At 52.4% G+C, this 21,887-nt stretch overlaps 1 protein-coding gene across 5 annotated transcripts; it reads right to left on the minus strand.

Annotated features, from left to right (window-relative positions):
* Positions 1-775: 775 nt before the first annotated feature.
* Positions 776-21,673, minus strand: Camsap3 (calmodulin regulated spectrin associated protein family member 3). Of its 5 annotated transcripts, none has more exons than XM_057764338.1 (19): positions 21,384-21,673; positions 12,293-12,546; positions 11,567-11,689; positions 11,389-11,484; positions 11,118-11,150; positions 9,801-9,848; positions 9,391-9,529; positions 7,753-7,892; positions 7,563-7,656; positions 7,417-7,471; positions 7,218-7,291; positions 6,366-6,435; positions 4,787-6,209; positions 3,299-3,438; positions 2,909-3,198; positions 2,012-2,111; positions 1,557-1,669; positions 1,361-1,479; positions 776-1,267 (listed from the first exon to the last, which is right to left on the minus strand). In XM_057764338.1, the coding sequence occupies exons 1-19, from the start codon at positions 21,529-21,531 to the stop codon at positions 962-964; spliced, it is 3,765 nt and encodes a 1,254-aa protein (XP_057620321.1). In that variant the 5' UTR covers positions 21,532-21,673; the 3' UTR covers positions 776-961. The 5 variants fall into 5 exon arrangements, with proteins under 5 accessions (XP_057620321.1, XP_057620318.1, XP_057620319.1 ...); XM_057764335.1 differs by having other exon boundaries at positions 4,787-6,260; XM_057764336.1 differs by lacking the exon at positions 11,118-11,150 and having other exon boundaries at positions 4,787-6,260.
* Between the last annotated feature and the right edge of the window lie 214 nt (positions 21,674-21,887).

The following is a 21,887-nucleotide window of genomic DNA, read 5'->3' on the forward strand; positions in this document are numbered from 1 at the left end:
TGAACCTACCAGTAAGGCACTTGAATCACTGGCTAGAGGCCAGGGACCAGGCCCTGTGCACAGGCCACATTCTGGGTGGAGGCCTTACTGCTTAAGCTCTGGGAAGGAAGCCATTAGTTGCCTCTAAACCATTAAGGGGCTTTTGGCATCAGGGGACATAATCAGATTTGAGTTCTGAGCAGGTCACGCAGGCTGCCATGTGAGCAGGGGGCAGTGGAGACAGCTGTTGGTTTGGATCATGGGATAGTCACAGAGGGGTGGCTTTAGGAGGTGAGCTGTATGTGGTTTCGGTGGTGTCTGGGAAGCCAGGCTATAGTGAGCCTTACACCTGAGTCCTGCACCTACAGTGGCAACTGGATCCTTAGATATGGGACTCCGAAGAGGAACACAGAATCCTAAGCTCAGAGACTGTAACTGAGCCCTGAAATGAAGGCGGCTGGCAAGAAGAAATGGAGATCGAGTTAGAAGTTGGCTGCACACCAAATGCCAGGAAAGATGAATAACAGCCACATGGAGGAGGAAAATTAGCAGGTGGGGGTGGGGAAGGCCCAGGAGAGGATAGCTGGTCTGGAACCTCCTGCCAGGTCAGTTCAAAGGTGGCTGAGAATGTCTCAGGGGAGGGAGTGTCAACAGGAAGGTCACCACAGACCTTGGCAGAAGTTACCTCAGGGCCAGCAAGAGGCAATGAGACAGGCTGAAGCTGGTGAGAGAGAACTCGAGACTTGAACTCAGTCCAGCTCAGGGAGGAGACACCATGTCTCAGCTTCTCTTTTCAATTATTTTATTCAAGAAAGTGGAGGACAGACAAGGGGACTGAACTGAGCCCTGAGTCCCTGAAGCTCCCAGCTCAGCCCCCCACAGCATGACCAGACAGGATCCAGGAATATCCAATACACTGTCCTCCAAGAGCGCAGTGGCCCAAACACAACAGACCCAGCCTGTGCATTGGCCAAGGTGGGCGCTATTTGGGGGTGCCACCACCCTTCTTGGGCGTGGTAGGCTTCTTGCTTTGCCAAAGATGTCCCTGGATAGTGAAGGCATCCACACTCATAGACATGGTCTTGGCAGGGATCTGGGTAAAGCGTTTGCGGTCTGAGTTGTACTTATAGATGCCCTCGACCATGGCTGGGGTGACAGTACGAGGCCCATAGCCTGCCAGCCTCGACAGCTCCTCCGTCTCCCCAGAAAGAGTGTAGAGTGCCCGAAACTGGCAGCTTGAGTCCCGGAAGAGAATCAAGAAGTGGTTGGCCTTGCTTTTCTCGATTTCCTGAGGGATGGTGTTAAGAAGCCGGTCAGCTGGTCAGGCTGGACCACTGACCCACCCGCCAGCCCCACGTATCCAGGCAGGTGCAGGGCTCACCTCGAGAATTCGGTTCTTCTGGGGCTCGTTCACCTTGCCTGCCAGGCAGCAGTGTGACAAGGCATTGTGGATGATAAACTTGTTAGACTTGGCGCTGGGTTCTTTGTACAGCCGGGGACCTAGACAGCAGTCAGTCAGCAGGGACGGGACAGGTAGAGAACCTGCGGCTGCTCACATTATCCAAAGCCTCACTTACCTGTGTACTCAGGCACTGATGCTGGCGAAGAAGCATTGCTTCCGTTTTCCCAGTCACGCTCTCGACTGCCAGGCAGGCGGCTTGGAGACATGAGGCCTGATGGAGAAGGGGCCCTATAGAGGAGGACAAGGATGGAAGTGGGGTCAGTAGTGTGTGACCCCCCCCCCCCCAGTATACAGTGTATACAGTGAGATCAGTACGCTGCAGAGTAGAGATACACGGATGTTGCATACTCCTACAAGTCCATGTGATACCTTTCCATACACTCAACCCCTCTGATACACCTACATTGCATGGGAGCGTGTTCTCCAGACCCCTCCATCAGGTCCCAAATCCTATCTGCATATACATGTGTTTCCTTCCATCTATACAACCCATCCAGATCCCACTCTTGATTCCAGAGATGTCTATGGATGATGATGGGCTCTGAGAGAGCCCTGCCTACCCGGACTCACCGAGATGTGGGTCTCTTCACACCAAGATTATTGGTAGCCTCATTGGCCACAGTAGACAGGGACAATGTGGACTGGGAATAGATCTTGCTGAGTCGTGAGCCTAGGATGAAACAGGACCAGTCAGCCCCACCTAAGGCCCCTTTACCTCCATTAATGCCCAAGGGTCCAGGGTCTGACCTTCCCAAAACCCTTTCAGCCTCCTGCAGCCCAACTCCATTTTTGTGTTTGCTTCATTGGCTTTTTTTCTTTTTTAAAAACAGGGTCTTCTGTAGCCCAGGCTGTCCTCAAACTCCCTATTTGCTAAGGATGACCTTGAATTCCCGATTTTCCTGTCTACTTCCTGAGTGCTGAGTTAGGCCTATACCCTCATACCTGGTTTATGCTGGGGAGAGAAGAAACAAGAGCTTCCTGTATGCTAGGCAAGCACTCTACCAAGTGGGCCACTACCATTACTCTGAACTTTTCCCTCACACATACATGCGTATGTGTAGCCTAAATTGGCCGGGAACCTGCTCAGTAGCCCAGACTGGGATCAAAATCAAAATCCTCCTGCTTCAGCCTCCTGAGTTTTATAATGACAGGCACGTGCCACCATGCCTGGCTTAATATGGCAAGGAAATCTTTTTCTAGTGCTGGGAAATGAACCCAGGGCATCACACAGTCTGAACACTCCAGCCCTGCGCTTCACACTCCCATCCACATACCTACAGAGAAGGGAGTATTGCTTAGTAACATCTTCAGACATTCAGCCAAGGAGGGAAGGCCCCCTCCTCATAACGGAAATTCTGTTCACCCTAAACACCTGCCCCACACTACACCACTGCAGATGCTCCCTTTACTCCACAACTGTGGAGCCTCTCCCAGACACAAGGAAGGCCCTTCCCATAGGGTCCTCACCCAGCAGGCCGCGGGCTGGGCTTCTTGCCAGGGCTGAGTCATCACAGCAACCAGAGCGTGGCCGGGTGGCCCTGCGCCCGCCCCGCCCTGGTCCCGCGGTCCCTGAGGCCCGGGGCCGTAGCACCTTATCAAGGTCATCCATCAGCTTCAGTTGTGCCCGGCGCTCATACTCAAGCCTGGTGAAGTCCCCTCTCCGGGGGCCCACCTCCTCCTCAGCTGGGACCACAGCTCTGGTAGCAGGGGCTGCAGGGGCTGCAGTGGCCAAGCCTAGGACCTCTTCCTGAGCCAGCCTGCATATTAAACAGAAGGGGAACAAGAAGAATAGAATATGGGGGCACTGAGGCAGCAATATCAAAAGCCAGGGTCTCCTCATTCCAGCTCTAGCCTCACCTTGCCGCCTCCTCCCGTTTCTGTTCCTTCTCAGCCTCCTGCCACTGTTTCCGCCGCCGGGCCTCCTCTGCCCGCCTCTGCTGTCTCTCAAGCAGGCTGGCTCGCTTTTGAGCCATCTCATCCTCAGGTTTGTCTTCGTCCTGTAGGATGACATCAGAATCCAGGTGACTGTCCCTCCCCACTATAGCTGAAGTCTGATTTTTTTTCCCACTGACCCAACTGTGGCTCACCTGACCTTTCTTTTTCTTTTTCTTTTTTTTTTTTGGTTTTTCGAGACAGGGTTTCTCTGTGGTTTTGGAGCCTGTCCTGGAACTAGCTCTTGTAGACCAGGCTGGTCTCGAACTCACAGAGATCCGCCTGCCTCTGCCTCCCAAGTGCTGGGATTAAAGGCGTGCGCCACCACCGCCCGGCTCACCTGACCTTTTTAAAAGTCTTCAGAGTATTTAGTTGGTGCCTACTTTATGCACAGACTTACAGACCAGAGAGCTGCATACATAAAGCATTTGACCCAAAGGGGAAGATAATTAAGTGATAACACAGACCTACAATGCTTTAACTATGAGTGCTGCCAGACTGGACTAAAGTCTATACTATTCTGGAGGCACCAAGCGAGCCTTCCCAGAAGTACCCCTGAGGAATATGAAAGGGACTTAACAGGGGAGAAGTGAGGGGAACTTTCCAGACAGATGGAACAGAAAGTGCAAAGGAAAGCCTTGAGGCCAGAACAAACCAGCATGTCTGGAACATGAGCTGGGGAGAATGACAGTCAGAAGGGAGCAGAGCCCAAAGAGTGGACAGGATTTTTGTCCTTAGGGGAGAAGGGGGTTTAGACCAGCAGGAACTGAGTATGCCTTCTTCAGTTATGTACAGTTAGTACACTATGGTGGCCCAGGCTTCAGGCGGTATGAAGATGGAGGATAATTACACAGGGCCGGGCAGGAAAGAGGAACTCTAGAATCACCCTAGCCCTGTTTGCCCATCTGTCTCACACTCACCCAGTCCATCTGCCCAGCAACTATTTGTCTACCAATCAACCTTCCCTCTGTCTGCTTACCCGTATATCAATTTACCTTCTATCCCCCTACCTATCCATCCACCCTCCCTCTAACCTATCCACCCTCCCTCTAACCTATCCCCCTATCCATCCACCCTCCCTCTAACCTATCCCCCTATCCATCCGCCTTCCCTCTAACCTATCCCCCTATCCATCCACCCTCCCTCTAACCTATCCACCCTCCCTCTAACCTATCCCCCTATCCATCCGCCTTCCCTCTAACCTATCCCTCTAACCTATCCACCCTCCCTCTAACCCATCCACTACCTCCCATGCCTCTTACCAGTCCCCTAGGACACCTCCACTTCCCACCCAATATCTATCCACTACCTCCCAACCTCCTTACTAGCGCCCTCCCACATTCCCACTTCCATCATTCACATATCCACCTATTAGCTCACCTTTTCCCTTTCTCACCTGCCCAGGTGACTCACCTTATAAAAGAATCCAAGCCCAGACCGGGGCTCTCCCTCAGAAGATGCCTCTTCCTCTAAGGAATCCTCAGCCCCAGGGGGACTCCCATCTCCCTCCTCATCAGCAGTAGGCTCTCCCAGGCTGGCTAGGGGGATCTCAATGAGGGCAGGCTTGGTGGCGGACTCCTCGGGAGGCGTCCCCTCCGACAGGAGAATAGAAGAGCGAGTCTGTACAGGCACCTGGCTGGGTGAGAACTTGCGTAGGTGAGGGAGGCTGTCTACATCATGGGGTGGTGTGAGCACCCTTGTTAGGGGTGCAAGCTTCAGCTCTGCCGGCCTTGCATGTTTTGGACTACGGGGTGTCGGGTTGGGGCCTGGCCCTGGGCTGCGCCTGGCAGCTGGGGCTCGACGGGCAGGACTAGGGGATGCCGCTTTAGGCCCAGTGGTGGGTCCGGGGATGACCCAGGCTGCAGGTGGTGGGGCAGGTCCAGGGGCCTCTGGAGGGGCCAGAAGCCGCTGTTGCTGGTCTGTGAGCCTCTGCATGTCCCGTTGCAGAGAGCTCAGAGCGGCACTCAGCTTACTGACTGCTCGATTGTAATCCCCCAGTCCCTCTGGGGGCACTGGGCCCAGATCTGGAGAGAAGGTAACTGACTTAGGCCGTGAGGATGGCTCTCCCTGGCCCTCACCTGCTGGTCGTTCCCCACCAGGAACTGAGCCCAGCTCAGCCTCCTCCTCAGCCTCCCCTGCAGCCTCCCGAGGCTGCACCTGCAGGAAAGCACTCTTGCCCAATCTCTGCCTGTGCTTGGCAAAGATGGCCTCAATGCGTCGCTTCTGAGCCTCTATGGCTCGGCGCTTTTCCTCCAGTCGGGCTCCCAGCTCGCTCATCTCTGAGCTCAAGGCCTCAGGTGCTGCGGGAGTGGATGTTGGAGACCCTGTTCCTGATTCGGCCTCAGCCTTCACCAGCTGTTTCTTGCGTTCAGCAAAACTGGTCATCTTCACTTCTGAGTTGTTGGCTGCGGGGGATGAAGCCACAGCTTTTGGGGACCCCTCAGATGGGGGTGGTGGTTTTAATACCTCCCCTGTTGGGCAGGGAGATGGTTTTGAAGGGGTCTCAGGGTGGGTTATATAGATGGGCGCTTTGTTAAGCCCATCGGACAGTGGCTTTGAGGCTCCTTCGGGAGGGTAAGGAGAGGCCAGCGGTGGTTTGGAGAGGCCCTCAGGAGAATGGAGGTAGAAGCTGCCGTCGGCAGCCCCATCAGGGAGCAGCCGGGGCTCAGCACTGTGGATGATCTGCAGGGCCTCTTCAATTGTGGGTAGGTCTCCAGATTCTGGGGTTGGCTGAGCAGGATTCCGGGATGATGACGACACAGGACGTGGGGGACCCAGACTGTCTGAGCTGACGGAGCGGAGCAGGACAGGATCTCCCATGACCACGTCTACATCGCTGTCCAGGCCAAAGGGAGTGCTGAACGATACAGCCTGGGAGAGGGGACGGCTGGGTGGCCAGAGGGTGGGGTCAGCCCTTGGGACAGGCCTCTGCCCTGCCCTGATTAGCCCAATCCCTCCTCCAAGGCTATGGGGCCCCTTAAGATGCACTCACCTAAGCTGGCGGTTCCAGGCCTTGCCAAGAGCCTCCATGTGAGACATGGACGGAGATGACTTCAGGGAGCCTGGGGAGGGAGAGTGAATGGTCACTGTGGAGGGGGAGGTCACTGATGTATGGGTTGGCTAGTGTATGAGGCAACCTCTGCACAATCACCACATGGGTCACTGATGGGTCGTTCTGTGTCTAGTTGTGCTGCGTTTCCATTAGTGGCTGGCTGGAATATGGGCCTGGCTCAATGATACAATAGTTGCCTAGCATGTATAAGGCCTTGGATACGATCTCTAGTACTGCAAAGTCCAGATAGCAGTTTCTTTTGGGCTGATGAGATGGCTCAGCAGATAAGAGCACTTGCCTCCAAGCCCGATGAACTGAGTTCAATATTGGGGACCTACATGGTGGCCAGAGAGAATCAACTTCGGCAAGTTGTCCTCTCTGAACCTCGACACATGTATTGAGGCACCTGTTTATCCCCACACATATACAAATATAATTTAAAAATTAAAATGAAACAACCAAATACTGACAGTTGGGGCTATCTGGTGTCAAGCAAGGAGTCTTGTCTGTTTTGTTGAGATGGGATCTCACTGTGTAATCCTGGCTGGACTGGAACACTCTATGGAGACCAGACTGGCTGCCAACTCACAGAGATTCACCTATCTCTACCTCCTCAGTGCTGGGATTAAAGATATGAGCCACCACACCCGGCTGATGCAAAGGGTCTTGAAACTAGCCACAAAGGAAGCCAGAAAGACCCAACGAGGGCCTTCGGAGGACTCAACATGAAGTCAGCTGGGGGGTTCTTGTGGTTGAAGTTTCCTAGTATTGGAAGCCATATTCTCTCTTCACCTGTGGATCCTCGGAGTGGGGACTGGGGGCCACCAGGTGACAGTAGCGGGTGACGGAAGTTGAACACAGGAGAACTGCCAAACAGACACACATCAACCTTCAGTCACCTCTCACGGGTGTCCCCAGTCTTGCCCCAGCATCCAGGTGGGCAGGAAGAACCCCCATGGAAGAGAAAGTCCACCCCAATGAGGACCCATACCTGCTCCCGCTGTTGTTCTGAGATGGTAAAGTCTCAGTACCCCGGGGGGAGAGAGCTATTGGATGCACAAAGAAAGAGGTCAGGCAGGGCAGGGCTCCTTTACCCTCTTTCAGACCCCAAGGCAAACCCAAGACCCCAGGGCTCACCGTGTCCATCAGGCAAGTCTTTTGCCTGCACAAAATCAGGCTTCAGAACTTCAAAGCACATATACATCTCAGCCAACAGCACCACCAGATTGACCTGTAGGCCAGAGGGAGGTCAGCTGACTGGTGGAAGAGGCCTGGATGTGGACCTCAGGCCCTGAGCCTCACCCCCACACTCCCAAGATGACCTTACCTTGAGGGGTGGTGGGACATACAACAGGTCCTCAAGGGACAGGGGGCAGCCACGAGGAAGATGGGAGGCACAGAAGTCTTGCACCAGCTGGAGGTTGTACAGGCTGTCTGCCACAGACATGGGGTCCTTGAGGCACACCTCTGCGGGGACAGTATGTCTGGGTCTCCAACTCAAGGGGAAGGAAGATGGGAGCCCCAGGGAAGCCCTCCTATGAACCAGGTCTTACACCTTCTGCAAGTGCACACTATAAAGTGTTGACGCCCTAAAATTAACTCAAGGGCTCTTTTTCTTTCTTGTCCTCTGTATGTGTGTGCACCCTTGTGTACAAGGCTGCAGGCTAGAAGCTGACAGTGGGCGTCTTCCCTTCACACACGCTGTACTTGAAGATTCTAAAACAGGAACTTGCTGCTTGGACTAGTTGGCCAGTGAGTCCCAGAATCATCCTGTCTCCACCTCTCTGGCACTGGACTATAGGAACTCACCGCCATACAGAGATGCTTGTGTGGGTGCTGAGAACCCAAACCCAGGTCTTCATGTTTTTGCAGCTGACCAACTGAGCCATCTCCCATTCCTCCTCAAAATATGTTTTCTGTAGAGATGGCTTGCAGCTAAGAGTATGTATTGCTCTTACAGAGGACCTGACTTTAGTTCCCAACACCCCATCAGAAGGGTGTAGCTACAGGAGATCCAACACTCTTTTCTAGACTCCAGGGCCACCTGCATTCACATGTGCACAGACCCACACACATATACATATAATTTAAAACCAAAATAAATCTTAAAAAACAAAAAAAAACAGCTTCCTAAGGGCTGGGAATACAGGACAGTTAGAAAAGTGCTTGCTTTGAATATACAAAGCCTGGCTCCCCCCTCCCCCCCCCCGGCATCCCATAAATTTGGCCTGGGGGATACATGTCTGTAATCCTAATACTTGGAAGGTAGAGGCAGGAGTATCAGGAGTTCAGGGCTATCCTTGGCTATTTAGTGAGCTTGAGGCCAGCCTGGGCTACATGGGACTCTTGTTTCAATAAAAACAAAACAAATCACTTTTCCCCAGGGAGATGCAATAGCACATACCTGTAATCCCAGCACATGGGAGGCCTCAGGCAGGAAGAGAGGAAGCTTGAGGCCAGCCTGGGTTACAGAGAGACCTCTGTCTCCAAACAGTAACAAGTCTCTTTTTCTTAGCCAACCATTGCCCTTTAGGCACCACATTTGACCCAAAAGATACTTCTAAATAACTTTATTATCTCTTTTCCCCAATCAGAACATCCAGGAAGTCAAGAGTGTGCCTCTGTTTCGGGGTAACTAAAGTGGGGTCTGCAACATGGCCTTCAGCAAGCATGAACTCCTTAAAGCCCGAGAAGTTTAGACACTTGTATGGGGTCACAGAGCCAAGGGAAGAGAGAGATGTGGACCTGAACGTTCTGATTCTAGAAGCAGACTTTAGGGTCTGGGGATGTGGCGGAGCTGGTAGAGTGCTCGCCTAGGGTGCATGAAGCACGGGATTCCATCCCCAGCACTGCATGGACCGGGCAGGGTGGTGCACACTGTCACCCCGGCTCAGTACTGAATCATACTGGTCTTGCAGACTGGAGAAGCCTTCCCAGGATCGGGGCTGCATTATCTATGACTCACCCTCAAGCCGCAATAGCTGGGGACAATAGCAGTGGATGGTGGCTGCCAGCGCTGCCCCACTAGCCAGGTCTTGAAGGGTGGTCACATTTGGAAAGCAGGGGGCCCGTCGGGCAATGGCACGATCCTTGCGGTATCGAATCTGTGGACAGGAGCAGAGTGAGGTTAGCAGTCAGTCTGGTCCTCCCCAGGTTGGCAGTCATGCAGGCTGGAACAGGGAAGATGGGGATTTCTGCCATGAAGGGGTGGGAAGCTCGGGATCCCCAGAGCCAGAATGGGAGGGGAGGGAGGGCCAGCCTGGAGCAAGGGAAGGACAGCAGCGAGAGGCAGAAGACTTGTCTGCGAGCAGCCAGGCCAGCAGCAGGGGCTAGGGACAGGGCCTCCTGAGACCCCGGGGAAGGGGGATACATTACCATAGGGGGTTTGTTCCCCGACTCCTTCAAACAGAAGGCAATTGCGTGCTGGGGGGGGAAGGAGCGGCCGTCAGCAAGGCCTGCTGGGCCCCCAAAGCCTCCTCTGGGGAAAGGAGGAGTGCTGACCCCTGTCCTGAGCCTTGGCCATCTAACTCCCTAATCATACTCTGGCCAGCTTCGGGGACCCCAGCTCCTCCCAGCCCTGAGGAACCCCACAAAAGCAGCCTCCCAAGACAAGCCCAGGCCCCGGCTTAGGAAGAAGATGCAAAGGAAGCAGGTAGGCAGAAGAAATATCAACCCCCCAACCCAGACCCCGGGGTAGGGAGAAGCAGTGAGCAAAGGTGGGAACCCCTATCCAGCCTCCACTTTCCTGTTATTTATATACTGCAATAAATTATACGAAGCAAGGAGAGGTTTAGACCATTGTGCGAGATCACAAAGCTAAGTAGTAGCAGAGAGAGAGAACTTAAAATCTTCTAAAACTCAACTCCCTCCCCCCAGGAAAGCTGACGATCTTCCCCTTGGCTAGGAAGATTCCCTCCGCATCCATCTGCAATTTGTGGTATCTATGTATCTGGTAGGCGAAGGGGCCCTGCTCCTCAAGCTAAGGACAGGCGCAGGGAGTCTTGCATTTTTAGTTCATCCACTTTGGGTTTTTTATTTTGTTTTAGATTTATTTTTATTTATGTGTGTATATATGTGTCTGTATATTGGTATGTACATGTGTATGTAGTGCACATGGAAGCCAGAAGAGGGTGTTGGATTCCCGGGAGTTGGAGTTACATGCATCTCTCCAGTTTCAACCTCTATCTGTCTGTCTGTCTGTAATTTTTTTCTTTTTGTTTTTTGTTTTTCAAGACAGGGTTTCTCTGTGTAGCAGCCCTAGCTGTCCTGGAACTAGCTTTGTAGACCAGACTAGCCTTGAACTCACAGAGACCCACCTGCCTCTGTCTTCCGAGTGCTGGGATTAAAGGTGTGTACCACCACCGACAGGGCTGTGTGTGGTTTTTTTAAAGACATGGTCTCTAGATATACCCTAGGCTGGCCTAAAATTTGTAATACTCCTGCCTCAGTTTCCCAGAGGCTGGGATTATAAACATACAAAAGAATGCTCACCTCTACCTTTGCTAATGACAGAGATTTCCCCCCCCTAGTCTTGGGTTCCAAAGAGTTCTCCCAGTCCCCAGGGCCAGGGTGCTACCTCCATTGCTCACAGCTGAGGGTGGGGGAGGATGCAGGCCATCAGGCAGAAACAGACACAGACAAGACAGAAACAAGCAGGACAGGCAGACAAGACCGACAGACAGCCCCACTTACAGGAACCAGCTTCCAGTACCAGCGTGTGGGGCACTATTGCCAGAGGGACAGAGAAGGGGACAGCAGGGGCCGGTGCAAGAGGTGCAGAGAGAAAGAGGAAAAGGGAGTCACCTCTAGGCCCACCCCCAACCTCAGCAACGGCCAGGAGGTGCAGCCCATCCCTCCCCACCCAGCCTCACAATCATCCATCCATCCATCCATCCATCCATCCATCCGTCCGTCCGTCCATCCATCCATCCGTCCATGCATGCATCCATCGCCCTAGCCTCACCGAGGGCTGGGTAGGAGCAGCCCCGTCCAAAGGAGCTGCAGGAGATGCACGCTGGGATGCTTCTTGTTCTGTCTTTTCCTGTAGCCGCCGAACGGTCTAGGGGTCAGAGAGAAGTCAGTGCCTGATCACTTGGCCAATGCTACTATCTCCATTCCTGGCCTGGCCTGACCCTACTTACTGTGTCTACCCAGAAAAGGAGTTTGTGCTCCAAGCTGCTCAGAGCCAAGGGACCAGGCAGTGTCTTTGTCCACTCAAAGGAGAAGGCAACCATGAGGGCGTCGATGACAGCTAGGTGGGCTCCCTGTAGGGGCAAAGTCTGGAAGATGAGGCCGGAAGGCAGGGCAGGGGACTACCTTTCCGCTTCTAGTTCCAAAGAAGAGGAAAAACCTGAAAGTAGGATTGGTGATGGGGCTAGGGGTAGGCAGGTGGGACCTTGAGGGCTAGTTACGGAAGAGGCACAGAGGGTGGGCTAGGCTTTGAAGCTAGACACCAGGATTTACAATAGAGTGGCCCACGTAGGGAAAGCAAGGTCAGAACAAGCCTGGGTTGGAGAAGATTGAGGAGTGGAAGGCTATAGGAACTCGAGGGAGGAGCCATGCATGAAAGGCAGAACTGAGTGTGATGCCCTTAGCTTGGTGAGAGAAGCTAGGCTTGGAAAATGGAGATAGGTTTGACAGGAGCTAAGTTTGTGGGAGAAGCTCTATCTAATGGGTTGAGCATGCGGGTGTGGCTAGAGAAGAAAAAGTTTGGTAGAAGAAACCAGGATCAGCGGGCAGAACTTGAAAGGAGGTTCAGGAAAGACACTGGAAACTTTGGAGGAAGGTGAACTCAGGACTGTCAGGGTGGCTAAGGGGAGGAGCCATGCCTGGTAGGCGGGGCCTCACGGGCTAGGCGCAGAGCCTACCATGAGAATCGGCTGGTGTCTGAGGTCAGCCTCGCGCACCGGGTGCTCGGGCAGGGACGGCACAGTGCCCCTCCTCGCCAGCAAGGCCAGCAGCGCAGAGGGGCTGGGGGGTGGCTCGAGCTGCGGTAGTGCCTGGTGCCAGGCCCGGCAGTAGAGCTCCGCAGAGAGCAGCAGGCGTGTCACCGGGGGCTTCACGTGTTCCTGTGCATACTGGTCCGTGTAGAACGGTTCCCACAGCTCCGGGGGCACGTGCTCTGCAGTGGGGAGGGGCACGGTAGGTCAGATCAACACATAACCCACCTACTCACCCCCTTTCAAAGACATGATCCCCAGGAAGGGAGGGTCTGGCCTAGGAAGGGACTGTCATTTGTCAGGGCAACCACAGGGGGTTCCAGGCCACCTAAGCTGGGAAGAATTCTGAGTGTTGAACTCATTTTAAGGCTTCAAATCTAGGAAGTAGTCAAGGCATCATGGCACTCCTTTTTTTCCCTCCGTGTGTGTGTGTGCACGCATGCCCTATACAAAAGTGCTCTCGGACGCCAGAAGAGGGTGGTGTCAGTCAAACCCTCAGAAGCTAGTTACAGGTAGTCATGAGCCACCTGACATGGAAGCTGGAGAATGAACTAGGGTTAGCGCCCTCTAGGACAGCAGCAAGAACTTTTGACAGCTGAGCGTATCTCCACTCTCGACAGAGTCTCTCCTTGAACCTGGAGTCTCAATGAACCTGGGGCCTGGCCATTCCAGCTGAACTAGCTGGTCAGTGAGCCCTCCGCGACCCACTGTCTCCATCTCTCCAGAGCTGAGGTTACAGTCTGCCCAGCTCTTTTTCCTGTGGCTGCCGGGGATCTGCACTCAAGTTCCCAGCAGGACACTTTCCCCACTAAGCCATCTCCTCAGTCCTTATTTGTCTAGATTTTAGAGGTTGAATCTCATTTACCCCACGCTGGCTTCAAAACCGCGATGTGGCTAAGAATGACAGGAACTTCTGATCTTCCTATCTTCTCCCCCAAAGTCCTATGATTACAGGCATGCACCACCACACCCAGTCTATGCCCTGATGGGAATGGAACGAAGGGCTTCCCACACACTCCTCAAGCACTCTACCCAGCGAGTAGCCCTGCAAACTTCCATCCACAGCCCTGGAAACTTCATAGACAGCAACCGTTTTACAGAAGGCTGGGGGAAGGAAAGTGACTGGCCTCGGGTTACATGGGTCTCCAGTGCCAGGACTGAGACTCAAACTCAGGCCTTAAGCAAACCTTATACCCTATGCCATCTTGGTGGCTGGGGTGGTTGTGAGGTTGCCGACAGGATATACATGCCAAAGGCAGGCTGAGGAAACAGCGGGCATTAAATTGGGTAACTAAAGAAAAAGAGGAGAGAGGGGAAGATGACCAGACAAGGAACAGAAACGGGTAAGACAACAGGCAAGGGTAAAAGCTGGGTATGCCAGGCCTTGGGGACACTGAAAAGCAGAGGGCATAAAGAGTGGAAGTTTAGGGCCCAGTGTGCACAGCTATACCCTTAGCCTTGGGAAACTGAGAAAGGCTATGAACCAGTAACAAGCCAGTTTGTGCTATGACATCCTGCCTCAAAGAGCCCACCGAGTATGGTTGCCCATGTCTGTAATTGCAGCACTTGAGAGGCAAGCAAATTGAGATCAAGGCCAGTTGAAGCCAAAGTGAGACCCTGTCTTTAAAAAAAAAAGTCAGTAATATGGCTCAACATTGCCACAAAGCCTGGTCACCTAAGTTTCATCCACAAGACCCACATGGTGGAAGGAGAGAACCAACTCCCACAAGTTGCCCTCTGACCTTCATGTATACTCCACAGCATGGACACCTACCCCCACACATACCCACATAAATAAAAATCAAAAGGGAGGGCAAAGGGATGGCTAAGCGGGCAAAGGTGCTTGCTGATAAAGTAACAACCGTAAGGTCACTCTCCAGATCCCACAGGAAGGTGGAGAGAACTAACTCCTCAGTGTTATCTTCTGACCTCCATGCACGAGCCACAGCCTTCAACACTCCCCTCCCCCCAACACACACACACACACACACACACACACCACACACACTGGGATAAAATTAAGGCAGGAAAACCAGTGAAGTGTGGCAGATCACACCTCTAATCTCAGCACTCAAGAGGCTGAGGCAGGAAAACTGCTATAAGCTCCAGGCCAACATGGGGTACATTAACTTCCAGGCCAACCTAGACTACAAAGAGAGGCCCTATCTTAACAACAACAATATAAATCAAACAGTGGAGAGTCAGGGAGGGGAGTTGACAGTGGATAGGATAAAAATACACTGTATACATATGTATGTCTTTGAAACTATCAAAGAACAAAGTATATTTTAAGAAGAGGAGAGCAGGGCAGTGGTGGCACACGCTTTAATCCCAGTACTGGGGAGGCAGAGGTAGGTGGATCTCTGTGAGTTCGAGGTCAGCCTGGTCTACAGAGTGAGGTCCAGGACAGTCAGGGATACACAGAGAAACCCTGTCTCCAAAAACCAAAAACCAACAACAGCAAAAAAAAAAAAAAAAAAAAGAAAAAGAAAAAAGAAAGAAAAGAAAAAAGAAAGAAAAATATGTGAGGGATATGTTGCCTAGAAACCCCAGTGATAGCCTGGGGTGTGGCTCAGGGGTAGAGCCCTGCTTAGAAATCCCCCAGTGAAGGACTGGGGGCGTGGCTCAAAGGCAGAGCTCCTGCCTAGAATCCCCCAGTGAGGGGCTGGGGGCATGGCTCAACATCCAGAAGGGGGAAAAAGCTTTTTAAAGCAATTGTGAGCCTTTTGTACTTCACAACAAGTGAACAAGATACATCAACAATGTGAACGAGATACAGCAGACCAGACCATTCATTCTCCAAAGCCAGGCTCCCACGAGACCACTTGATATAAGGACCTGGCATCATTGACAGAAACCCCGTCTTGCCACATCTCCTTCCACACCTCCTAAAACCACACTTGACCTTCCCAGTGAGGGCTGTACTCCTATGGAGAGTCAAGCGCACCTCCCTGTCCTTAGCTTTGCTCCTTGAAAGATGAGGGATTTCAGGTTGGCTAGATGGCCCAGCAGGTAGGGGTACTTGTTGTCCAGACTCAAAATCTGAGTCTGATGCGCAGGAGCACGTAATGGAAGGGGAGAACCAACTTCCAAAAGTTGTCCTCTAACCTTCACGTGTGTGTCACAAGAGAGGCACGTCCATACACATTTTTTTAAATGTATTTTTTAAACTTTTAAAGAAAGATGAAGAATTTGAAGGCTCAATGCCTGCTCTATCACTGGCCTTGCCTCAACCTCCCTGTCCTGCCTTCCATCCTAGACCCAGCTTCTGTTCTGTTCCTGGTCTCCCCAAGGCCAACAGCAGCCAGCCAAACACACACCCACAGGCCCATAATGCACCCAGGCTCTGTGCCCAGTACCTCCTTCCGGAACCCTTCCTCCTGCTATCTTATTCCAGAGGGACAAGCCCCACCCCATCTTGTGTAGGCTTGTGTGGCCATCTGATTGCCACCTGCTGCAGACCAGGATGTGTCTCTACCCTGGCATCTCCCACCCCATCCCCCAGGCTACCCAGTGATAAATCACCACCCTGCCTTTACCTGCCATGCTACATCTACCTCCTGACATCACACAAATCCTGAGCCCCCCATCTCCCCAGCCCCCTGCTGAGCACTTCCTGTTCCCAAGAGCAAAATGTAAAGACTTTCCCTAAGGAAGAAAAATGGCCTATCACTGACTCGTGCTTCATTTTGTTTTGAGACAGAGTCTCTAGGAACTCAGGCCAGTCACAAATTTGCTATGTAGCCAAGGACGAACTCCGCTTCCAATCTTCCTGCTTCTACCTCACCAGTGCCAAGAATGCAACTATCCAAGTGCCACCACGGCCTACTTTATGCCTTGCTGGGGACTGAACTCAGGACCCTGAGCATGCTAGGTGAGCACTCTATCCACTAGGCTACACCTACAGTCTTCGTCATCTCAAACGTATTATCAAGCACTCATTCTGCTCTGGTGTCCTTCCACTCGACTTGACTGCCGTTTGGGGTGAGGGGATGGACAGTAGTATTGTATACAGTTTAGCAAAATCCCTGGTCCACATTCCAATGTAGAGATAGCCAGCAGGACATGGTGCCACACTTGGGAAGCAGAGACAAGAGGATCATGAGTTCAAGGCCATCCTGACTACATAGCAAAACTGTTTCAAGAAGACAAAACCGCCAGATGTTTTGTTACCACTCAAGCCTGCAACCCCAACACTTGGAAGGTTGAGGCAGGAGGATGAGTTCAAGGCCGAGTTGGGCAGCACAGTGAGCTGAGGTGCCTGAACTATACAGTATAACACTATCAACAAAACAAAACAAAAGAGACCAGCAAGATGGCTCGGAGGGTAAAAGGCACTTGTCGCTAAACATAACAACTTGAGTTTAATCTCTGGTTTCCACATGGTGGAAGCAGAGAACTGACAACTACTCCCAAAGTAGCTGTCCCCTGACCCTGCAACATACACCATGGCACACACATGGCATGCGCGCACACACACACCCATACACACTAAATAAACACAACTAAAAATTCTAGTTAAAAAATTAAATAGTGAGAAAATATTAAAAATAGAAAGTTAAAAAGTAGAAACAAACACCATTAATCTGGTGTCAGCCCAATACACATTCAAACACCACTTCAATACATACTGAGTATCAAAACATTAACAGGATATTTGATTTTTGGTTTTGAGATAGGGTCTTTGTAGCCCAGGTTGGCCTCAAACTCAGCTGAAGATGACCTTGAACTTGTGATCCTCCTGCCTCTACCTCCCCAAAACTAGGAGGACAGGCCTGTCCCACCACGCCCAGTTTGTGCGGATTTGAGCGTGGGGAACTCAGGGTTTCCTGCGTGCTAAGTGAAGCAATCTATCAGCTAAGCCACATCCCCACATTCTGGGTTTTGTTTTTGGTGTTGTTGTTGGCTTTTTGTTTTGTTTTGTTTTTTCAAGAAAGGGATTCACTGTATAGCACTAGCTGTCCTGGAACTCCCTCTGTAGACCAAGCTGGCCTCGAACTCACAGAGATTGGACTGTCTCTCTGCTGTGATTAAAGGCGTGCGCCACCACATCTAGATTACGCTAGCCACATTTCAGGTGCTCAGAAACCACATGGGGGCTAGTCTCACCCTACTGGGCAGAACATTCCTATAACGTAACAAGTATTATCCATTCCATGACTTTTTTGTGTTTAACCCTAAAACACACTTTTGTTGCTGTCTTGGAGAATAAGGTCTTGTTTTGTGTATGACTGAGCTCCATCCCTAGTCCCTGAGGCATTTACTCCAATACCATATACAGATAAGAAAACCAGGGTTCAGAGAACTAAGCCAACTTGCCCAAGATCACACAGTCAGTAAACAGGGGAGCCCAGATGAAAGCAGTTTCCCTCACAGACCTCTCTCATACTCTCAAGGCCTCAGGAATGGCATTCAGTGTTTCTCAGACTTATCTGGAACCTTTTACCTCCAAGTTTGTCTCCTCTGAGCCCACCAGCCTGCATACCTCACAAGCACACCTTGAAAGTCACCAGAACTACCCCTCCCCAAGCCTTAGTTCACTGCCTGTCTGATCTTGTTGGTCCTCAGACACCTTCTCTGACTCCCCAGTGCCCTCAGATCTTGGTCTGAGAGGCCTTCCTTCTGGAGCACACACTATCTTTCGGCCCTAACCTCCAGCCATCACAAAGCGCTTCAAGTTCTCCTCTAAGAAGTTATTTGCATACACAGGCTCCTGCCCTTGGTGGCTTTCAAGACTGCTTCTCAGGGGAGCACCCCTTCACCTGTCTCTCTGAAAGATCTTGGCAATTTTCTCCTGCAGGCCCAGCTGCTTGGCCCACACCAGGTCTTACCGCCATGGATATCCAGGATCTAATTCGGTGCCTATCCCCCAGTGTCCTTGATCTCTCCCAGCATCTCCTCCACACCCCAAGCACCCAACAATGGCCTGCCTCTTGAAAGGCATTTGTAAAGAATCCCAAGTTTGTAGAGCCTGGTGGCATAAGCCTACTATCCTAGCAAACCAGGATGCTGAGGCAGGAGGATCAAAGCTGGGGTCCAGTGAGATGGCTCAGCAGGTAAAGGTGCTTAACATTGCAAGCCTGCCTGGTAAGCCTAGTTCTATGCCCAGAAGCCAACAAAGAAGGAAAGGAGAGAATCAACTTCTGAGAGCTGTCCTTCTATAGCATACATGTATACATACACAAGAATAAATCATTTCTTTTATCAGAAAAGAAAAGTCCAAAGCCTGCCTGGGCTACAGAGTGAGAGAGTATAGGTCAGCCTGGGCAACTTAGTGAGACTCTATCTCAAAAGAAGTAAAAAGAAGCCTGAGACTGTGGCTTAGCAAAAAACACAAGCCCAGAGGTCACCAGGGAGGAGCTGAAAGTGTGGCTCAGAGGTACAGGGCCTCCGCATAATCCCCCAATGAGGGGCTGGGGTCATAGTTCAGCTAGAGAGCCCTTGCTAGCATGCTGGCCCTAAGTTTCAACCCAAGTGCTGGTAATAATAATAATAAAAAAAAAAACCAAAAAAAAAACACCAGGAAGAAAGAGATGGTTCGACTGGTAAAGACACTTGCCTGACAGTCTGAGTTTAATCCCCAACATCTACACCCCCAAATCGTCTTCTGACCTTCATATACATCCTGTGGCACCCAATAAACAAACAAATAAATAAATGAAATATTTTTAAAAATTGATATAGTTCTGTTCCTCATCATTTCCTCCAGTCCCACAGTCCCACACCCCCTTCTTGTTTGGGAGACAGGTAGATGACAATTTGAATTTGATCCCCAGGGCAGCTGCAGCCACGGAAGGGGCTGGATCAATAGGAAGAGAAATGGTTAATCTGAGCTTGAGGGGTTCCCTCAAGGGGCTTTTCTTCCCTTGTGTAAAATGATAGTGATTTTTGCACTATTCTCTGGCTAAGGGACAGTGAGGGGCATTAGTAAAGTACTCTCACCAGTCACAGCAGTAGCCACTGGGAGCACCCATCAAGCTGGGTGTCACATAAGACAAGGAATTCACCTCTCAGCAAATTGGCCCCAAAAGTATTGGGAGTCTTAAGCTAGCAAGATAGCTCAGCACATAAAGGTTCTTGCCACTAAGTCTGACGATCTGGGTTTGATCCCCAGGACCCATGTTGTTCTCTGAGCTCCACATATGTGCCCCCGACACACAAATAATAAATGTAATTTTAAAAAAAGGACTGGGGTCAATGGGCTGTGGTGGTGCATGCTTTTAATCCCGGCACTAGGGAGGCAGAGGCAGGAGGATCACTGTGAGCTCAAGGCCAGTTTGGTCTACAGAGTGAGCTCCAGGATAGCCAGGAATACACAAAGAAACCCTGTCTTGAGAAGAAAAAAAAAGTACTGGGGTGGAAAACCATGGCATGCCTTACACGGAAGCAGCTTCTATGTGTTTTCACGTGGATACCTAAGTGGACAAACACCTTTAAAAAAAAAATACAAAGAAAAAAAAAAAAACAAAGTTCAAAGAATCTGAATTATTTCTACACATTGTAGAAGAGCTGGGACTCAAACTCAATTACGACTTAGCCAAGTTGTGCTGTTGGGCTGGCAGGACTGCTCAGTGGGTAGAGGTGCCTAGTGCCAACGCCAGCCGACCTCAGTCAGGTGTCCAGAACTACATGCTGGGGTGCACACACACACTTCTATACACACATAGTAAAACATCAAAACGAAAAGCCTACAAAGCGAGTCTTTCTAATCTAATTATTTCAGCATGTGAGGGACTGACTGGGACACAGGTCCCAACTCCCAAATCTTTTCTTTATCTAGCAAATCCCTGGGGGTGGGCAGGTGTCGGAGCTAGCTGGCCACACAGGGAAGGGTGCAGAAAGAGAGACTAAGAGAAAGTGGGAAAGACAGGATTGGGCAGAAGCAACTGACTGACAACTGTCACAGGAGACCCACACCCAGAACAGGTTGATCTGGGAAGGCAACAGAGTCGGGGGAGGGGCTGCACCCAGTTAGTGCCAAAATCAGTAGGAGGGCAGGGCATCACCCACCACACACACACACACATACACACACACACACACACACACACAGAGTTGTTGCTGCTCCCAGGAAGGCCTAGACCTTAATTAACCCCTGTTTTTCCTAAGAGCAGGCTTGGCCTCCCAGCTCTGGCCTGCGGTGGCTGAAGCTGCCCAAAGCCAGGACTTGGAGAGCCTTCCCAGGTCTAACAATCCACCCTCATTCTCCCCAGTAGGATGCCCTAGTCCCTCAGGCCTGTGAACATGAAGAAGAGGGCAGAGAAGGGTCAGCTTCAATAAGAGAAGGCCTGCCAGCCGGGGCTGCCACCCCAGGACACCTGGTGGATAAGCCATTTATGCCCGCCTGAATCCTCAGGAAAATGGGGCCATAAGTCACAGCTGCCATCCTGTGGCAAGAGTCATGGAGACGAAAGGGGGGGATTTCCCAGAGTCCCCCAACACTGGTCACCCGCAACGCAGACAGAGCCAATGCAGGGTGTGTGTCCCAGTCACAGAGCTGTAGATCCGTAGATCTGAGCTCTTAAAACGCTCCTTGGGGAGTCCAAGCCACGGTGTGTGTTGTGGGGTGGGTATTAGGGTGGGGTAAGGGAAATCCTTATATGTTTCTGATGTGTGTAAAAGGGGAGTTGGCCATGCAGTCAGGCCCTGGGGTCTGAGAAGTGGGGTGGAAGCGGGAAGCAGAGGACTGTAGCAGGAGCCCCTTCCCCCACACACCCAAAATTTGTCTGCAGACCCCGCCCCTGCTCACCTGGGGGCTCTAATCCCAGGCTCCCCCTGCGCACAGCTGCTTGGCGGGCCCCACCCCCCACTGCGTTCCAGCGACCCGGGCGGGCAAAGTCCAAGGGCCCGGGCCGAGCAGGAAGCTTGGAGGCCCAGCTTAACAGAGACCGAGAGCTCGGGGGACCCTGAGCAGCCCCGATGCTATTGTTCCCACGGCCCCGGCTTGGCGCCCCGCCCCCCGCACCTGCCGCGCCCCAGCCTGGCGCCCCTGTCCCTTCCCCAAAGGCCTTCGGGTTACCTGCTCCCCCGAATGCGGCCCGCAGCACCCACGCCAGACTCGCCGCCGCCTTGGCCCGAGAGAAATCGTACTGGTCCAATGACTTGATCTCGGGGACGAGGAAAGTCCTCCGCAGTGGCCCGGACCCCGCGGGCGCCGCTTCCACCATGGCGACGCCGGGGCTACAGCCGCCCGGGTCGGCGCGCTCCGATGGGCTGGGCTGCGCTGCTGCGGGGCCGCCGCCACCACGGTCCCCGCTGCCGCGGCGGCTGCTGCTGCTGTTGCTGCTAACGCTGCTGAGGCGCCGCTGAACCAGGTGCGGCCGATCGCGCTGGCGACGCTGCGTCGACCCCGCCCCGGGGCGGAGCCCAGGTGCACCCCGCCTCCTGAGTCGGACTCGGTCCTCTCGGGTACCCTAGGTCCCCACGGGTGCCCACGGACACCACCAACGCTACTGTGTGTCGTCCTGCTGCAAAGGACTGCGGTGATGGCGGAGGAGGGAAGGGCTGCAGAGGAACGCATGTG

This window comes from Chionomys nivalis, chromosome 3 (genome assembly GCF_950005125.1).
Source record: "Chionomys nivalis chromosome 3, mChiNiv1.1, whole genome shotgun sequence".
In the NCBI taxonomy this organism is placed as follows: Eukaryota; Metazoa; Chordata; class Mammalia; order Rodentia; family Cricetidae; genus Chionomys; species Chionomys nivalis.